This window comes from Miniopterus natalensis, chromosome 14 (genome assembly GCF_054644295.1).
Source record: "Miniopterus natalensis isolate mMinNat1 chromosome 14, mMinNat1.hap1, whole genome shotgun sequence".
In the NCBI taxonomy this organism is placed as follows: domain Eukaryota; kingdom Metazoa; phylum Chordata; class Mammalia; order Chiroptera; family Miniopteridae; genus Miniopterus; species Miniopterus natalensis.
Window position 1 is genome coordinate 44970568 of NC_142094.1, and position 19300 is coordinate 44989867.

At 42.2% G+C, this 19300-nt stretch overlaps 1 protein-coding gene across 4 annotated transcripts in view; it reads right to left on the minus strand.

Annotated features, from left to right (window-relative positions):
- The window catches only part of STN1 (STN1 subunit of CST complex), a 42954-nt gene extending 25938 nt beyond the window's left edge, over nt 1-17016 (minus strand). For 2 of the 4 annotated variants that reach the window (XM_016219897.2, XM_016219895.2), the window contains exons 1-4: nt 16820-17016; nt 16365-16558; nt 7746-7841; nt 3408-3476 (exon numbers count right to left, since the gene is read on the minus strand). In XM_016219897.2, coding sequence (XP_016075383.2) covers nt 3408-3476; nt 7746-7841; nt 16365-16497 — 298 coding nt within the window. In that variant the 5' untranslated portion in view covers nt 16498-16558; nt 16820-17016. The remainder of the gene's footprint in view (nt 1-3407; nt 3477-7745; nt 7842-16364; nt 16559-16819) is intronic. The other 2 variants (XM_016219898.2, XM_016219896.2) reach the window with 2 other exon arrangements.
- Nucleotides 17017-19300: the final 2284 nt, after the last annotated feature.

Consider the following 19300-nt stretch of genomic DNA (forward strand, 5'->3'; position numbering starts at 1 on the left):
CTTTATGTTAATTTCTGAAAGATTTTTAGGGAAGCTTTGTCAAGTTGTGCACACTACATCCACTTTCCCCATTCTATTCCATTCTTTCTCTTTCATTTCATTTTATTACATAAAAGTTTAGAAAACTTGCTTAGTCTATCTCTCTTGTCACTGATGATAGCTTTCAGTGCCTTAACAGGGACTTAGGAGACCTTAACATATATACCTTGGTCTTTATTGGAATAAATATACAACTCTGCCTTCTTCGGGTTATTTTATGGAAGCTGCAAGGTAGGGATAGAGGGTACCTCTTTTTCAATATCGTTATCTACCTGAACCAACAACATTTGTTAAATACTGACTTATTTCCTACTATTGTATTATTTTTGGTTTGTCACATATCAGGGTTCCTATAATTGAAATGAATCTCTCCATCTAGTAATAAAATATTCTGCTCTTTAATCTAATACAACTTAGATAACTGTGGCTTTGTAATGTGCAAAGGCGTAACTTTTCTTTTAACACATCTACTATACCAAGGGAAACAGCAACCTCAGGAGCACGGAGGGCTTCGTGTATCTAGTAACCAACAGCTAGGAATCTAGACACAATCAGCATTCGTGTCACTCAGCTACTGGGTTTCTTCAGAAAATACCCAAGTATTACTTTTCAAAAGGTTTTCCATCCCCAAGTCCTCTTCTACTTAGGCTGAATTTTAAATGTATTTGTAAGTTTCACTGCCAGTATTCAGACATTATAGGTGATAATAAATGCTTCATGTAGCACTGCTGAAATGATCAGACTGACAGCTGGTCTGAGAAAAAGAGGCCCAGCTTTCATTTAAAGGGTGCATGAAACTACCAAAAAAAAAAAAGGCTCAAGCTGTGTAATTTAATGAACATAATGACATGGCTGGAGCCTGACAGAATTTCATTTTAAGCAACCTATTCCACGCTGAAAGATAAGCCCTCTTTAAAATTCTAATATTAAGGGATAAGCTTTCTTAACTTTCCTCAAAAGCTAAGTCCAAATGGTACATTCAATGTGACATTTATAGGAGTTAATATCATTCTTATACTTCAACTGACTAGAACATGATTTTGACTCAGATTAAAATTTTGGTTTAAAAAAATTAGTCTTCGTTGGCCACTTTCCAGTGGAACACTTTAAAACTGAGGGCAATTAAACTAAAAGGAGAGATGGGCTAGTCAGGAACAATTTAAAGCTACCACTTCATGTATACCATGATGAGAATCATTTTCAAGCTTCCTCCTTATTCTCTTACCCTATTTTCAAAGCAATTTTCAATTAAGTCTATCCACCCTGATTGTTCATCTATTTATTTATCTAGAGATAATTTTTAAAATCTCACTTTCAATATTGATAGCAATTTTACCTAAAAAATTAATAAGTATAAGAGTTATATAATATTCCTGAAGATGTCATTTTTTTAAAAAAAAAGAATTGAATTTAAAAATTAAAACAATGCCCAACCGGCATGGCTCAGCAGTTGGGCATCGACCTAGGATCCAGGAGGTCCAAGTTCAACTCCTGGTCACGGCACATGCCTGGGTTTCGGGCTTGATCCCCAGTAGGGGGCGTGTAGGAGGCAGCCGATCAATGACTCTCTCATCACTTAAGTCTCTCTCTCTCTCTCTCCCTTCTCTCTGAAATCAATGATACATTAAAAAAAGAAAAGAAAATTAAAGCAATGTCTAAAACAGGGGTCTGCAAACTAGCCCATGGCCCAATTCCATCCACATCCTGTTTTTATAAATAAAGTTTTATTGGAACAGAGCCATGCCTGTTTGTTTATGTATGGTCTACGGCTGTTCTGTGTTACAATGGCAGGGCTGAATAGTTGAGATGCAGACCATGTGGCCCACAATGCAGAAAACATTTACTCTTGGCTCTATACAGAAAAAGTTTGCTGACCCTTGGCAAGGAGCAAAGTATGCATATTCAAACTACACCTTCTGAATGAAGATTGTGACAACACAATAACCATAAATATGCAAATGGCATTAACGTACAGACGTGCAAATTCAAGTATCTGATTGTCTCATAGGTTTATTTCTTGCCTGTGAGATATGTGCATAAAAACCTGTTGCCTCTCTTAATTTTCTTTTTATCTACAAAGTTTCCTAAACAAACTTCCTATAGTGCCATTGATTTAGATTTTCCCAAATTAGGAAATGGAAATATGAAAGTTACATGAAACTGATGGCCAAATTCCAAATGTAAATACAACAGAAAATTAGGCAAAGGCACATCCACCGGTCAGTATAGTCAAAGTCGGGGGTTGAGATTCTGGCAGGAAATGGCAGAAAGAAAAGAAGAAACCACTCCAAGCATTATACTGTCACCATGTATAACACGAGACAGATACCAGACGTTAGATAGGACAGCAGGCAAATTACACCAAATAACCCCTCTGTGTGTGGTGCACACTGCACATGCTGTGTAACAGGAAAAACAAGGTCCCCCTTTCTGTGGCTTCTCTAGACCCAAAATGATCACCAACATTGCTCCATATATTTTTAAATATTATGCATAACTTAGCTCTGGCCAGTTTTGCTCACTGGTTAGAGCCTCAGCCCATGGAGTGACGGGGCGTGGGTTCAATTCCAGCCAAGGGCACGTACCTCAGTTGCAGGCTTGATCCCTGGCCCCGTTTAAGGCACTTGTGGGAGGCAACCAATCAATGTGTCTCTCACATTGACCTCTCTCTCTCTCTCTCCCCCTTCTACTTTCTGAAAAGAAATGGAAAAAATATATCCTCAGGTGAGGATTTAAAAAATAATAATAAAAAATAAAATACACTCAAGAAATTCTAAATGTTGTTTCAGTTATAGTCATTGTGTTTAATATGTAAATTTGAAGTTCTTTTCCAGTTTATATGACTCAATGGCTAAGTTCAAAGGAATCCTATCTTACCTTCTCATCAATCTTAGAATTCCTGGTATATTTTGTTGAACATGTACAGATTTCAAAAAAAATCTGGATCTGAATGGCAGCACAGAAATTAGTAGCAACCACTTAAGAGGAAAAGTCTTCAAAATCTACTTTGGTCAAGTGGCATGCCCGGAGCAAGGGGATTCTGACCTGATGGCAACTAGACTGAAACATCTTGACTTGCGTAATGACTGGCAGAGTAAAAGTGAAATGCTGGAACTCCTAGTAACCTAGTCCCATTCCTGTAGGCTTAGAAGGAAGTGAGCAGCAAAGAAAAGCGAGGAGAAAACAAGTGGCTTCCCTTTAGTAGCAATCTGCAGAAAAACCAAAGCTCAGAATGCAGTGCTTCCAGTTGGTCAGTGTAACGCATCAGAGGGTAAATGTGAAAATTTAGGCCTATGGCTGTTCTGATGAGCTGCCTTGAGTAAAATCGATGAGTGAGAAAAGTAAAGGAGTGTGGCAAATGAAATTACCTGAGGAAGACTCGGTATTGTTCAACTTCTTCCAGCAGATGCAGTTTATAACTCCAGTGCTATCATCCACTGCAAGAGAAGTATGAAAAAGCAGGAGAGAGATTTGGGCATTGCCAGTGAATTAGCATGTTGTAACTCTATCAGGCCATATTGAAAGATGGTGCTTTCCAATGGTCCTGTTGGGCCAATCCCTTACTAAATTCTCCTTCCGTCTTCAGACTTAATCTCTCACCCTACACCAGTGGAAACTGCTTGTCTGCAATGTCAAAGTGATGGAATGTAGTCAACATGAGCCCAGTGGAATGTAGTCAACATTTCACTCAACCTACACCTCAAGTGTGCTAGTGATTCTTGTCTACACCTCTCCTAAAAATGGTGCCCTCAGGAAGTTAAGAGCAAAAATCTCAATGACTGCTAACACAGAAAATCAGCCTTGCTCTCCTACCCTGCAACAAAAGAGCGTCCGTCACGCAGTCTGTGGTGAGAGGCACTTAGGGCGCAGCCTTCTGTCACCATTTCCTCTCCCACTAGTTTGCTGACTTACCTAGACAAAGCATCCCTGAGCTTCTGCCCAGTCCTCACTGCAGGGCATGTAAAGAAAGCCAAGTACATCACAGAAGGGCAAAGTTATTTTTTCATAATAGAAAATAATTATATCTTGGTCACGCAAACATTATGGGTCTGGTTTATTTTATCCCCAGTGCAAAAAAAAAAAATCTAAAAAAAAAAATCAAAGAATTCCCATTGCACTTGGATTTATAAATGTAGAGGTATTTGGAGATGGCTGCTATGGGATGAAAGGTGTTTTCTCTTTGTCTAATTTCTGATGAACTTAGAGCAGAGGTTGCTAAACATGGGTTCAGTGGGCTTAATGATTTTTAAAAAATCATCAGCTACACTATTGTAAAAGCAAATGTAAGATACGAGAAACAGGCAACATTTTTAAATTGCTGGTTTAAATCTGTGTTGAAAGCTGAAACTGAGAAGAATACTTCTTACACTAAGATAAATTCTAGATGGATACTTTTTAACCTTGGGCTTGTAGTTAGTGGGGAGAGACTTCTTTAAGCAGACCTGAAAATCAGGTCTGATATATTTGCACAATTAAAAATGAATAGTGTATAGCAATGTTCCAAATGATGGGGTTAGTATCTTAATACATAAAGAGCTTATACAAATTAATAAGGAAAAGACCAAGACCACAAGAGAAAAAGTGGCCAAAATATATATATATGCAATTCATGGGAGATATAAAAAATGGCCAATAAACATGTCAGCACACTAAATTCACTAGGTTACAAGAAAAAAAGGAAGCAAATTGAAATAATTTCCTCAACTACTAAAATCACATATAGTATTAAAAATATTGGTACCTTCACATGCTTGCTGTTAGTGAGACTACAAATCTGTATCAAATTTATAAAGAGCAAATTTTAAAATGTATACAGTGTATTCTTTGACTTAACATTTCCTTCCAGTAATCTATCCTGAGGAAAAAAAGAGAACAAATACACAGATATATACATCTTGTGTAAGGCCATTCATTGCAATATTGTTTACAGTACTGGAAATAACCTAAATGTTTACAAATATGGAATTGGTTAAATAAATTACAATGGCACAGCATATGAGAATAAGAAGTTATAATGAAGAATGTTCATTGCTGTTAAAAGATATTCACTCCTCACTGTAAAACAGAAATTGTATGTATAATCTTATATATAATCTAATTTACACAAAACATTAAACTGTATTTTGAAAGAAGTAACATTAAGACATCAAAATGCTAATAGCAGTTTCTCTTGGGATATGGGGAAGGAACCCCATATTCAATGTATTCATGGACTGTAAGCAATTTCGGAACTATTAAGAAGAGAAAGAAATGTGAATAATAGTTACAAAGAAACAGGCATATTTCTTCAATATTAGGAACATGTTAGAAATGTTTGGAAGGAGGTTCACTCAAACACTGACCTTGTTTTTGTCTGATTTACAAGCTTCACGTGAGTTTTATGTACTTATTAAAAATTTCTCTAGCTTCAAATTTTATTTTATAATGAGCTAAGTATCATTTTAAGAAGCAAAAATTTAATAAGGGCATTTTGTCGTTTTAAAAATGTATGACACCTCTAGGCACACCACTTCTCTGGCCAGTTTAAAATCTTGATTTATAATGCAAAGTCAAAAAATGTTAGCACATGAATATTTGTTCTAGAAAATGTGAGGTCATTCTGACCTGGACTGCAGCCTCTCAGGATTCTAGGTCTGAGCTTGAGTTGCTGCCAGGTGTTCTGTGTGCTCAGGGCAATGCCACCAAACCCTCCCACCTCTGGTTGGTAACCTCTCCCAGCAGACCCTCTCCTGGCGCCCTGAGGTCTGGCTGCTGGAATGCCCCGGAAGGGGAGCATCCTTGCAGGGCTGCTCCAGGTCATTTCCAGCTGGGCAGTACTGCCTGGGCTGCTGGCCTTTTGTTTCAGCCAAGGGAGGGGTCAGTGTGAGCAGGAAGCACCCCCAGCATAGGCCTGCAGTGAGTCAGGCAGAGCAGGACCCAGGACAGCAGGAGTGGCTGCCTGGTAGGTGGCCTGAGAGCCAAGTTGGGCCCTGAGGACAGCAGGGAGAGTGCAGCAATCCCTTGAACAGGCTCACATGAATTAAAGTCACAAAAGCATTTCTATTCTCAATGTCAACCTTCAGATGCTTTTTGTTTTCCCATAGCCCACATATATGTCATGACATCCACTCTAAGGGAAATGTTTACGGGTGAGACTCAGACATAACACCTTCATCTTTTTATAATTGGAATAGGGGTTAGTGAAGCTCCTGTAGGTCACAGGCATATCTAGCCTAGTTCTAGAGCCAGGACTGATGTCCTCAAACGGCCTCATTTATTTGACCTAAAAAACAGAAAATTAAAAACTAGATGTCACTGATTGGGGACAGAGGAACATGGGTGAGAGAAAAATCAAACTGAGTTGCATGTGGACTATACAGCAACTATAGTCAGTAAAAACACTGGACCCATCAGTGGAACCTTGAGCAAGTAACTGAGCCTTAGTTTTCTCATCTACAAAATGGAAATATCTGTCCTTTCTATTTCAAAAGATTAGAAGGTAAATAACATAAAATTATGCATGTAAAAATGCTTTGTAAATTGAAACATACTATTATTTCATCACTGGTATTTGGAGAGAAGTACTGTATAGTACTATAGATAAGGTTCTTGCCCACAGCTGGGTATGCTATAGGAACTTTAGTGACTGCTCGTTGAATTGCCTGAAGAAAAAGAAAACCAGTATCTTTGGTATATAAAGCAGAGACGAGATCCAATAAAGGGATGCCTGACAAGATGATCTATTTCAGAGTTTTAAAAACGTATATGCTGGGAAAAAGCAGAGGGCATGAGAAATCTCATCTTGCACGTTATTTTATAAGCACAAGACAGTCATCCTCAGGAAAATGAATACATGTTGAAGGAATGCAGTGATACTGTGTCTGTAAATTATCAGTCATGCACAGACTACCAATGAAATGTTCTTGGTCACCAAGTTCAACTGCCTTTGTCTTTCCCCAGGTAGAACAAGAACATAGATCCAAGGCAACACACAAAAAGTGACAATATTACAGCAAAGGTTTGGATTCAAAGTTAGGCTTCCCAGAAAATATCTAGCTTGGCTTCTTAACTACAAAGGATCTTAGAGCTGCATGAGGCAATGCATTAAAATGCTTACATTAAACTCAATGAAAAAAAAAATCAAGACCCTTGACACTGAAATCATATTCCAATAATTCTCTGGTATCCAAACTACAGAAACCCTTTAGTTTCCATCATCACAAGGGAAGGGAAATCTTCTGGTAATGTATATTTACAAAACAAAAGGCTTTTAAAAAAAACTTTTCTGGGTATAAATCTTATAAATTATTTTTCACACCTCCCCGCCTACTTAAAGGATCTACTTTAGCATTAATCTAGCCTTTTCTTTTTAAAGGTATCAATATAGACATATGTTACCATCCTTTGCTATTTATAGCTATGCCCTCAGGTATCAGGTGTCTGTCTCAGATCAACCAGCTATCCTAGACTGCCATTATTTTAATTCTTCTGCCTCCTGACTCCCCGGCAGCTGGCCCTTCACGGTATTCATCACCATCATTTCTACCTGTTGCCTCATTTTGCACTTAGTCCATGTGGGGGGCTCCAAGGGGCTCCCAACAGAGGAAAGAGCGTGGGGGTCTGTGAGAGTTCCTGGCTGCTCCGAAAGGCTGGGGTGTTTCAAATTCAGCACTCAACCAAGTGGGGTCTTTCCACATGAACTCAATGTCAGATTCAATTGTTCTTACCTCCGTAACTGTAGAAAGTATTTCTTTCTCTCACTCCAATTACAGTTCCCAAGATATCTACTTGTTTTATTGGATGCCCATTGTAAAAAAATACACCTGAAATTAGAGAGAGAGAGAAAAGGCAAAGTCCATATAATGTGTGACTACATTTTCTGTTTCAGTCAGTGTTAACTGTGGAGGTGGGGTGTGTGTGTCAAAAATCAGTGGCATGCTGCTTGCTGAAATTCCAGACTTAAGAATCGGCCCTTGACAAGTGGCAAGCCCCATGAAATCAGGTGTCTTTTCCTCAGGGGTGATAAGAAGAAAGCCTGGCTTTAAAGAAGCATGTACTGGTACAGAAAAAAGAAAACCAATGTTGCCCAACTGCATTTGGTTAATCTTCCTTCCACTTGTGAAAATGAAATGTACCTCCCTGTAGAACTCTCATAAAGGGCATGAAAACAGACCCTATGTTACAGAACCAAACACAACACTGTGTTTTGAGGGACGGCAAAAGGAAAAAGAGGTAAACCACGAGAAAGGCTTGACTTTTTCACGGGTGCTTTTCCAGGAAACCAGTCATCATTTCTGTGCATTAGCAGTAGTGCTTTTTTTTAAGAGAGAAGATTGATTTTAGTAACAAACACTATGCTTTGGGGCCAACACATAACTCAGAAACTCTTTGAGCCCTGCTGGGTGCGGCTCAGCGGTTGAGCATCAACCTAGGATCCAGGAGATCCCGGTTCGATTCCCGGTCAGAGCCCATGCCCAGGTTGTGGGCTCAATCTCCAGTCAGGGGCGTGCACGAGGCAGATGATCAATGACCCCTCTCTCATCATTGATGTTTCTCTCTCTCTCCCTCTCCCTTACTCTCTCTGAAATCAACAGATATATTTAAAAAAAAAAAAAAAAAACTCTTTGAAACTCTATTTTCAAACCTCGATGACAGATGCCAGCAGACAGGTTCCCCGCCACAGGAGACACCTGAGAGGATGAGCCTTACCCACAAATACCCAGAGGCCTTATCTGGACTCAGACAGAGGGTTAAGTGGTGAGTCTGATTCCAATCCAGGTCCCAGTACTATGCTAGCTCCTGCAGAGCTTCCATTCTGTGCCCCCCTCTCCCGTCCCATATCCTTATCTTAATTTTTTGGATTAAGCTACTTGCCTTATGTTCCTGTCACCTGCAGCTAAAGAGTCCTAACTAAAATCCTCTCTTTTTTTCTCTCCACTATGGCTGAATTCTTTACTTTCAGAAAGAGGCTATACACTTTTAAATGGTACTTCCTTTAAAAAAAGAATTGTAACTAGAGAATCAGTTACCACTTCAGGCATCTGACTACCTCCCCTCAAGCCTGGTCAGGCCTTTATTCTCCATGTCCACGGGGAACTACGGGCTGAACCCTGACATCTTCCTGAATCCCAGGCTGGCCACCACGGATAATTCTTGTTTTCCACATGGATAAAGGGGCTGGGGATGAGCTGCTCACAGCAGAGTCCCAGGGGACAGGCAAGGAGACTCTGAGTCCCAGTTAGCCAGAAATTCTAAAAGAGTGAGATGTGATTTGAAGAAAAGGTGGCAAACTTAGCCAAAATTAGGCCAGAGGCATACTTCAAAAGATACTTGCAGATTGGAAATTGTGGCCAGGGCAACCTTGGGGGCCATGAGCTGAAAGGCAGGGCCACGAAGGAAAAGAGACTGGGTCACTGTGTCATCCCAAGCTAGGAACACTTGGATTGAACATAGACAAACTGGCTCCACAGGAAATCCATGAAGTTTTAAGAGCAAGGCAGTTCCAGTTACTTCTCCTGAGTTCTTACAATTAAAATCCAGGTCTTAGTACCTTTAGTGAGATGCTCAATCCTCTGCTTTGGTGTGCCTGCACTGACCAAACACAAAGGAAGGAGGAGGGAGTCCCTGTAGGACCTTTGCAGACAACCTTTACCTGCTTCTCTGCTTAGCAGAAGGGAAGTTAAAATTGGGAGACTGAACCTCACCCAGGGGCATGGGCATGGAGTCCTCTAGTGGAGTGTACCCCAACCGTGCCCTGACATGGTCTTGTGCAGAGATGGGCTATGGCATAGCACTGTTCTGGATTCCAAGTTTGTTGTAGGGCCAGGAGGGGCTCAGAGTGGCGGGAGCTCCAGGCTGGTCTGTGGCAGAGTCAGCCCTTTCTGCTTCCCCAAGTGCACTGTACAGATAATATTACTTTATAGTTGTGCACTGAGCACAGCAAAGTTAGAGAGCAGTGCTTTCTAAAACCTGACTGGCCTCCCCCTCCTCCAGCCCAAGTCATCATGGTCAGTCGTGGTTGCCATGGAATTGTTTGTATTAGAGATGGAACTCTCCACAGGGTTTCCTGTGGTTAGTCATGGCCCGCAGGGCATTGGCAAGCAGAGGCAGAGCTGGGGAGCCCTTGGGACCTATGGAGGGCTAAAGCCTGCCCCAGAATGCTTTTCCAGTTGGTGCTGGAGCTGCAATGGTGTTCTGCTGGTGATATCTGAAAGCTTTGGGCAGTCCCAGGACTCTCCAGGTTGCCTTGGGACACCTTGGTACGTGCTGCTGTCTATGGTGGTTGTTGCAGTAAAGAGTCGACACACTTTAAGAAGGTAAAAAGAGCCCTAGCTGGTTTGGCTCAGTGGTTAGAGCACTGGCCTTCAGACCGAAGGGTCAAGGGTTCAGTTCCAGTCAAGGGCACATACCTTGGCTGCAGGCTTGATCCCAAGCCCTGATTAGGCATGTGCAGGAGGCAACCAATTGATGTGTCTCTCTCACATTGATGTTTCTCTCTCTCTCTCCCTCTCTTCTGCTCTCTGAAAAGCAATGGAAAAAATATCCTCAGGTGAGGATAAAAAAAAAAGGAAAAAGAGCTAGCCAAAAGGTGTTATGACTGGGTTGCAGCACATGAAAAAGGCGATGAGATTAGACTAATGGCACAAGCCAATGAAGTCCCCAAATCACTTAGAGGCTAGTCATCCAATGTTACAAACACTGTGTTGGGCAACACTCAATAAAAATCTGAACAGGTCTTCACTTGAGGACATAACAGACTTTCTCAAAAAAGCACAGAAAAGGGAGCTCAACTTTCATCTCGTGCTCTGACAATGGCTCACCTTCAAGGACAGACACAGTCACTCAAAGATGTAAAAAACCCTTCCAATCCCAACTGACTGACAGAAAAACGTTTTAAAAGCATCACAGAACAATGGAGAACAAATTCAGAAGAAAGTAACAGGTGGGTTGAATAGAAACAGAGAAAATCAACTGGGGAGGAAATACACTACATAGAAATAAAGAAATTTCCCAAAGGGTATAGAAACATGAACTATACATAGCAGAGTTGCAACCCCTACAAGATGTCCGAAGACATGAAAAAAGATCTGGAGAAGCATTTCCTTCTGTCAACACAAGATCCTCTCCCTCTCTCTTTTTACATTTTTAATTTTTATTGATTTTAGAGAGAAGGGGAGAGAAAGGGGGAGAAAGAAATGTCGACTTATTGTCCCACTTATTTATGCATTCACTGGTTGCTTCTTGTATGTGCCCTGACCGGGGATCGAACATGGAAACTTGGTGTATCACGACAATGCCCTACCCAACTGAGCTACCCAGCCAGGAACACAAGATTCCCCTCTATGGGAAAAGAGCTCAAGAAAATTGGATGGCAACCCTGTTGACAGAGAGAAAGCTAGGAGAGAGCTAAGAAAAGAAAGTAAACACAGCAGATACTGGCTAATGTTGAGTTAAAGTTGCAGCCTTTCTCAAGTGACCTCTTTGCTCCTGCTGCCTTTTGTTCCACAGGCAGCCCACAGAGGCCCAAACATATCCCCCCAAAGGATGGTCATGCTGGGAGAGTTCCAAATCCCAGGGTAAAAGGGAGGTCTGATTTAGTTTGCACAGCAGCTGACCCCTGAACAGCCAGTCACAGCAAAACATTTGCCTGTGTTTTCTCTTATTTTTATTTATTATTTATTTATTTATTTATTTATAATATTCACCCGAGGACATGCTTTTTATCGAGTTTTTAGAGAGTGAAAGAAAGAAACATCAGTGTGAGGGTGAAACATCAATAAATTGCCTCCTGCAAATGCCCCAACGGAGGATGAAACCCCAATCTGGGTATGTGCCCTGACTAGGGATCAAACTGTGCCAGGGCTGTGTTTTCTCTCTTAAAAGTACTTTCAACTTATGTGTTTTTAGTCTAACTGTGGTTAATTAATTGATGCTACAATTGCTCTTAACAAAGTTCGATAGCATTAAAATGCCTAAGAAAATATTTTTAAAATATATATTAGTTATTATGAATACATTATTTCCATTTCATTGGACCCTCCAGAATTAGACAATATAAGTACTGTATTTTTATTTAAATAAGTGATTCACTATTTATCCTATCATTAAAGTTTGACATTTGGAATAAAAGACCATTTCTGTATGCTATGAGCTGTAAACAAAAAGACAAAACAGCCTGGCTGGGCGTGGCTCAGCGGTTGAGCATCGACCTAGGATCCAGGTGATCAGGGTTCAATTCCCCGTCAGGGCACATGCCTGGGTTGTGGGCTCGATCAATGACTCTCTCATCATTGATGTTTCTATCTCTCTCTCTCCCTCTCCTTTCCTCTCTCTGAAATCAATAAAGATATATTAAAAAAAAAAAAAGACAAAACAAAAGAGCCCCCAAACCTAAACACCATCACCACCACAGTCAAACTTTATATATTTTTTAGTTTAACCCTAAATTCACAGGTTAATTTAGGGGAATCCACATTTTGCAACCATTTTGCAAGACAATTCTGAAGCTATCCAGTGTAAGGTCAAATTTCACAGGTTAAGGGCACAGTCTCCCACAGGCTGATCTCACTTCATTCACCAGTCCCAAATTTGAGGGTCCTCTGGTTACCCACACATCTGACCAACTGGCTACAAACTGAGGAATTCCCATGACTCCATTAGGTTTGATAATTTGTTAGAATGGCACATAGGTGCTATACTCAGGAAGGTGCTATACTTACAACTATGATTTTATGATAAAGGGTATAAATCTGGAATAGGCAAATAAAGAGATGCATAGGACAAGGTCTGGCAGAGTCCAAGCGCAAAGCAAGCGCAAAGCTTCCATGTCCTCAGGACATGTTGATGTATGCTTACCAACCAGGAAAGCTCACCCAAGCCTCAGTGGCCAGTTTTCATTAGGGTTTCATTACATAGACATGGTTGACTGAATCACTGGCCACATGATAATTCAATCTCCAGTCCCCCTCCCCTCCCAAGGAGTCAGGCTGAAGTTGGCTCAAAACCCAACCCTCGCCCTAGCCGGTTTGGCTCAGTGGTTAGAGAGTCGACCTGGGAACTGAAGAGTCTTGGGTTCGATTCCAGTCAAGGGCACGTGCCTCGGTCCCCGAGTGTGGGATGCAACCTATCACTGTCTCCCTCTCTCTCTCTCTCTGTCTCTCCCTCAGTGATGTTTCTCTCTCTTTCCCTTCCACTCCCTCTGCAAAGCAATGGAAAAAAAATCCTTGGGTGAGGATTAAAAAAAAAAAAATTAAAAAACAACAACCCTCAAATCACCTGGTGTCTCAGGCACTAACACCAATCCTGAAACTAGGGGCCGAGCCTGAGGCATCTCACTAGCATAAACTCAGGAACTAAGGACAACCAAATTCTGTTTCCTGTTTTATCATTCTTTGGTTAACTTTTAAGATATTCTTTGCTGTTTAAACATTTCTAAATTTTATGCAATCAAAATAGGAGTTTTTTTCTTTATGGCAAACCAAACAACAACAAAAACAAAAACCTAGACTAGTGGCATTTCCCCACCCTAAAACCCTACAGTATAATCTAAAGATCACTATCTGAGATGAAGGTTGATGTCTGCTTTAACCATGAGGTTTCATTTTAAAAACCACATCCGAAATAGTATCACCAGTGATATAGCAAAGATCACTGGGACCAGTTTTCCTTGGTTTGTTGTTAATCCATCATAAAGTCCTTCACCCACAAGAAGAGTTAAGCTGGTCCGTCATGCCCCTGATACTGAGGCAAAACAGTTAAGTGTTAGAATTTTTGACAAGTGGGAAAAAGGAAAATGAAACAGATGGTTAGAAAAATAGGGCCAAACAAGTCAAGCAATTTACAGACAGCTAGTAAATTCCAAGTCCTTCTCTTCCCTAACCAAGGACACTAGAGAGTAAATGGTTTATACCTTTCTTCTCTAACCGCTTAAATCACCCTGGTCAGGGAGAGAGATAACAGAGACCCATTTAGTCCATTAGTGCCAGTCAAACCCAAGGAGGGATGAAGTCAGGGGAATAAAAAAATAAAAAAATTAGAGTCTGTGGATGAAAAAGGGGCCACATACTAACCCTGAAAAGCTCAGAGGAGGCCAGCATAGAGGCCTTACAAAACTCAGAAACCACAGCAGATGGTCTGAAAATGAAATTTTCTAAACTAAAAGCAGATCAAGGCAGATAGTATTTTCCCCTAACAAAGGTCAATCTTCACCTAAACTGAGCCTGTCTTTTCTTTTTTTTGCATCTATGATAACATGCTTTTGGAAAACCAAAGTAATTTCTCTTCTGGATTCCTCAAAGCACAGAGCAAAGACATTAATCCCCTCATTGTTGTTATCATGTTAATTATTGACTGTTAACTATCCCATACGCACAAAAGTAAAAGCCGCATGTATCTATTCATTTTACTTGTTATCGAATCCCAGAGATGCACCCCCCTTGCTTTCTCCACCCTAGCCTGTCACCAATGAATTTCATGTAACCCCCTTATGCCTCCTCCTTTGACTGTAATGTATAAAATAAGGTGCATAACTGCCATTCTCTGGAGCATTTTTTCAATCTGTTGAGATTTTGCTTCCCACCACTGTCATCAGTTTGGCTCAAATCAATTCATAAAAATTCTTACAGGTCTGGACGTTTCTTACATTGACAAGTCAAACAAATGTAAGATAGGGGCAAAGCTGGCCAGAAAATGACCTGGTCCTTCTCTATGCACTCATTTTGGTACATCAACATATTAAAAAACATGTCTACCCCACACTTGGAAAGCTGATATTCTGCAGAAACCCTCCTGAGACCTCCCCTAAGATTCCCACGGAAAGAAACAAAAAGCCTCTAGACAAAATACCCAGCCTGGACTCTTTCTGGAGCACTTCCAAGCTTGGGCGTCAACTTTTTTCCTAACTTCTAAGGGTCCACAGGAGACTTGCAACCAGGGGAACAGCGGGCAGAGGCAGCTCATCCTGAGCTAAACCCCTGAACCTGTCTCCAAGGTCTCCTTTTCTCTTACTTCCAGTAACAGCTGCCCTGCCTTGGCTCCCTTCTTTCCACTATAACGTTTCTAAAGAGCCAAAGCAGCCCCACCTAGGCTCTCTCCTGGTGCTTCTCTTATCCTAGACCCTTCCTTATTTCACTATCCCCAGCTTTAACAAATGTATTCTCAAGACCACTTGAACTTGTTTTGTGAAATCTTTCCTACACTAAGTCAAGAACCCACACACTACAGGACAGGGCTCTGACCCGGTCTCTTTCAGTGACAATACTTCCTTGAGCACCTACAGAAGACCTTTAAGCAAGACTGACATTTGGTGTGAATGAATTTCTTCCAGAGGAGATGAGCTATTTAGAATACCAGAATGTTCTGGAAAATAGACAAATGTGGGGGAGGATGGCCCCCACAAGGAAAAAAACAGAATATTTCCAACAATAATTAGGAAATAAAGGTGTGGTGAAAAATCTGTACAAAAAGCTCTAGAAAAAGGTCATTCAAATGTATTTGTACACTGAACTAGAAACAGAAAATCATGTCATTAAAACTGCATACTTGAGATTCTTGACCACTTCTAACTCACAGCTTGCTATTCGTTCAAAATAGCAGAGTTTAACCAAGCTTCTCATATAGCAGAGTAAACAAGTGAAGATCCATCCACAGCTATGTGAATTATTTAAATCTACTTCGCACTATATTTGTTATATTTTTAGGTATAAAGAGCCTATCTTAAGTGACTCCCTCTCTAATAAAATTTTTTTAAAGAGTGATTTCTTTAACTCTACACTTATAATGCTTTGTTGCTCCAGTTACTATTTCTTGATGGCCCATTACATGTCACGCACTGTTCTAAGCACTGGGATTATATATGTGAACAAGGCAGATGATGTCCTTCCTCTCGGGAAGTTTATATATTTTGATATAAATCCAAAATTTGATATGAATTCAAAACAAAACAAAACCCCACAAGAAAATCAGGTTAAATATAGGTGAGTCACATCCAGGCCAGGTAAGTGGCACGTTAGGAAACGGTGCAAGGCCTAGGGATGCCTGGTCCAGTGAGCTTGCCACCAAGAGCAGGCCCAGGAAAAACAACTGAGCATTTTTAAATATGAAAGACCTCAAACCCCATTAAAAAAAAATCATCAGTCCAAAGGTTACTCCTCCAAGCATCTATTTAAAAAAAGATTTAGATGTTTTTTAACTTGCACAGGAATGAACTGAATTGAGGATCCAGGCTAGGTCGTTTTCAAAGCCTGCAGGAGGGAAGGCTTTTCTGAAAGCCCCTAAGCCCCCGATTTCTGTGGTTTGGTGGGGTGCAGATACAGCACAGGGCAGCCACCGGGCGACCAGTTACGTACCTGGCACCTGGCAGGACTCCTTCAAGTCCAAGATATCCCTGACGTAGAGTTTTGCAAAGGCTAGAAACACAGGATCCAAACCCCACAAGAGGGAAGGGGTCTCCTCTTCACACCGGCTGGATTCAGACTGCATCGGGAGGCTGGGCTGTGGCTCCCAGCCGACCCTGAAAGTCTCACATCAGTGAGTGGGCACTCTAGATAAGAGACACAAAACCGAGACGCCAGGCGGTTAAAGCGGGTGAAACTGGCATGGCCCCAAGCTGTTGGGGGGCCCCCAGAACTCTGCGAGGGGTGAGCCAGGGGTCCGGGGCCGGTCACAGTGCACGCCATGGGCTTGAGTTACAAGGCTATCCCCGTGTGAGGACCCATGAGTTCCTTACGGCCCTCCCCCTGGAACCTCTTCAGCCCCACGGGAGTGTGTCTCCTCCCCCGAAAGTTAAACACCAACTTCTCACTTTGGTGAGATAGGTCCAGACAGGCGTAATCTGAACCCGCTCGAAGGGGCGGGCCCCAAAGAGGAATCGGCGCCCTCGTGGCCGTACGCTGGTGAGGCGCAGGGGGTGGGTCTGTCCCGCGGTTTGCTCCTGCACTTCCCGGTTTTCTGGATGAGGCTGAGGAAAGGAAGGCGAACGGAAACGAAAGGCGGACTCGCTCGGAGCCCCTCCCGCCGCGCCCGCGACCGCATGCGCACCCGGGCCCTCAGGCTCGGGTCTCCAGAGCGCGCAGGTCCCGCCCTTCCGGCGCCCGGAGGCAAGTCGCCTCTGAAGTTCCGGCGGGGCCGGACGCCGACTCCGCCCCCGGGGCGGGAGCAAGCCGCGTTTCTCCGCCCAGGCCCTTCCTCGGCGCTGCCCTCGGCCCCGCCCCCGCCCTCAGCTCCGCCTCAGCCCGACGAGGCCACGCCCACCCCGCGGCCCCGCCCCACGCTCCCTCCCACGTGGCAGCGGGTTGCGCTGCGCTCGTTGGAGTCCCGCAGCGACCTCACCCCTCCACCCGCCCGCCCGTACCCCGCGGATCTCCGTGGGAATGCAGAGCACAGATCTCCAAGACCTGGGGAGCTGGCCTTGAAATTTCTGCTGCCTAAACTCGGAGCTCGGGGTCACCCTTTCATTCCGCGCCCCTCCCCCCCAGGTTAGGATTGATTCGGACCATTTTTTTTGGGGGGGGGTGTTCCTGATCCATTAAATGAAGAAGTAAATAAAGCAATACCAAAAGCAGGATTACATTCTGACATATTTTAAATGTTAATTTACTCTTGATAAATGATCTAACACATGCATCGGGACTCTACAGCCTCACTTGGAGATAAATTCGAGCCCTTGTGTGAATGTGAGGTTCTCCTCCTGCTCTTGTCTACACCCTGAAATGTTATACATTTAAGAATTTTGAAAAGCTGGCATTTTGGTAAATTATGGCCACCTTGATGGTGCTGTTCCCAGTAGTTCTAATTTAAAATGAGAAAAGATAGCCACAATCCACTCCCTAAGTAAGTAAGTAAGCTACATCATGACATTACTCAAGATTGCAAGACTTCTTCCTAATTTATGGCAGGAGTACAAGTCACTGTGGCGCACCATTCCAGGGGTGGTAGGTGGTGGCCAAAGAGATAATTGCTAAACCATTTAGCAGAGAAGGAACTTCAAGCAGCTGGAATGGAAAATGTGTGTCTTTACAACGATGGCATTTAATTACATCCCTGGCTACTGAAGAAGCTAAAAAACAGAGCCCTTGGTAAAGTACAGCATTGCCCAGAGTCTACTGCAATGAACAGTTGAGTCTGTAAAGTTCAAGATTTAATGGAGAGAAGACACCCTTTCTAGTAGGGGGAGGCTCTCTTGGAGTAACAACACCCAGGAGGACACCCTGTAGGGCAGTGCTTCCAGCTGACCTGTTGACTGAGAGACAGGTTGGGTGACATTTTCCTGACTGCATGCATCCGTTCCAGGGTGGAACCCAAGAAGAAAATCACTATTGGGTGTACTCAGAGCCTGAGAAGATTTTGGAATGACTCTCATATCTCTCAGGGGCAGAGCGCTATGAGTGCTAGAAAAAAGGGACCTGTGGATTCCATGCTTACTGCCATCCTTGGGGAGGGCCACACTCAGGGCCGAGGGGAAGGGTTGGTGGTGAGCAGAGCAGACTACCCCTGAAGTCATCTTTTGCAAGGAAGGCAGGACTCCTTGGAGTCTAGGGATGCTGCTTTTGATCTGAGCTCAAAACATAAAGGAGTCTGTTGCAGCTGAAACCTAAGGGGAAATGTGGAACAGCCTAAGGTGAGATGTGGAACAGAATTTCCAGACTGCAGAAGCATCTAGAAGAGTTTGGTAGGATCTTATTCCCTGACATCTCTATCAGGATAGATTCCAGATTCCCCAAACAATTTCTTAGAGATGGGCAAAGGGACTCCTGAAACCATGAACACTGGAGGGCTCCCCAGCTTGGGATTTCAAAACCCTGGCTGGATAGCTCAGTCTCCTAATTTTTAAATGTTGAGTACATATTATTTATTTAATAACAAAAGTCATTTAAAATCAGTATTCCTTGAATCTCACAAATGTAATGTTGAGCAAAAGAAGCCTGACATATGAGAGAGTATGTATTGTATGATTCTATTTCCATAAAATACAAAACCAGGCAAAACTATTCTATGGTCTTAGAAGTCAGGACAGTGGTTACCCTTTAGTTGGGGATGGTGACTGAGAATAGGGAGCATGAAAGGGACTTCTGAAGACATTTAATGTTTTTTGATCTGTAGCTATATTATATTTCAATAAAACATTTTTTCAAATTTTCATCCTTAGTATTTGAATTAGTTGCATTTAAAGTTGAGAGAAATTAGAAAGTAAAAACTTATTAAATGTATAAAACCCCACATTTTTCTATTGTCACTTGCGTAGAAAAATAGACCATTTCAAATGTAATTTAAGAGATTAGCCATA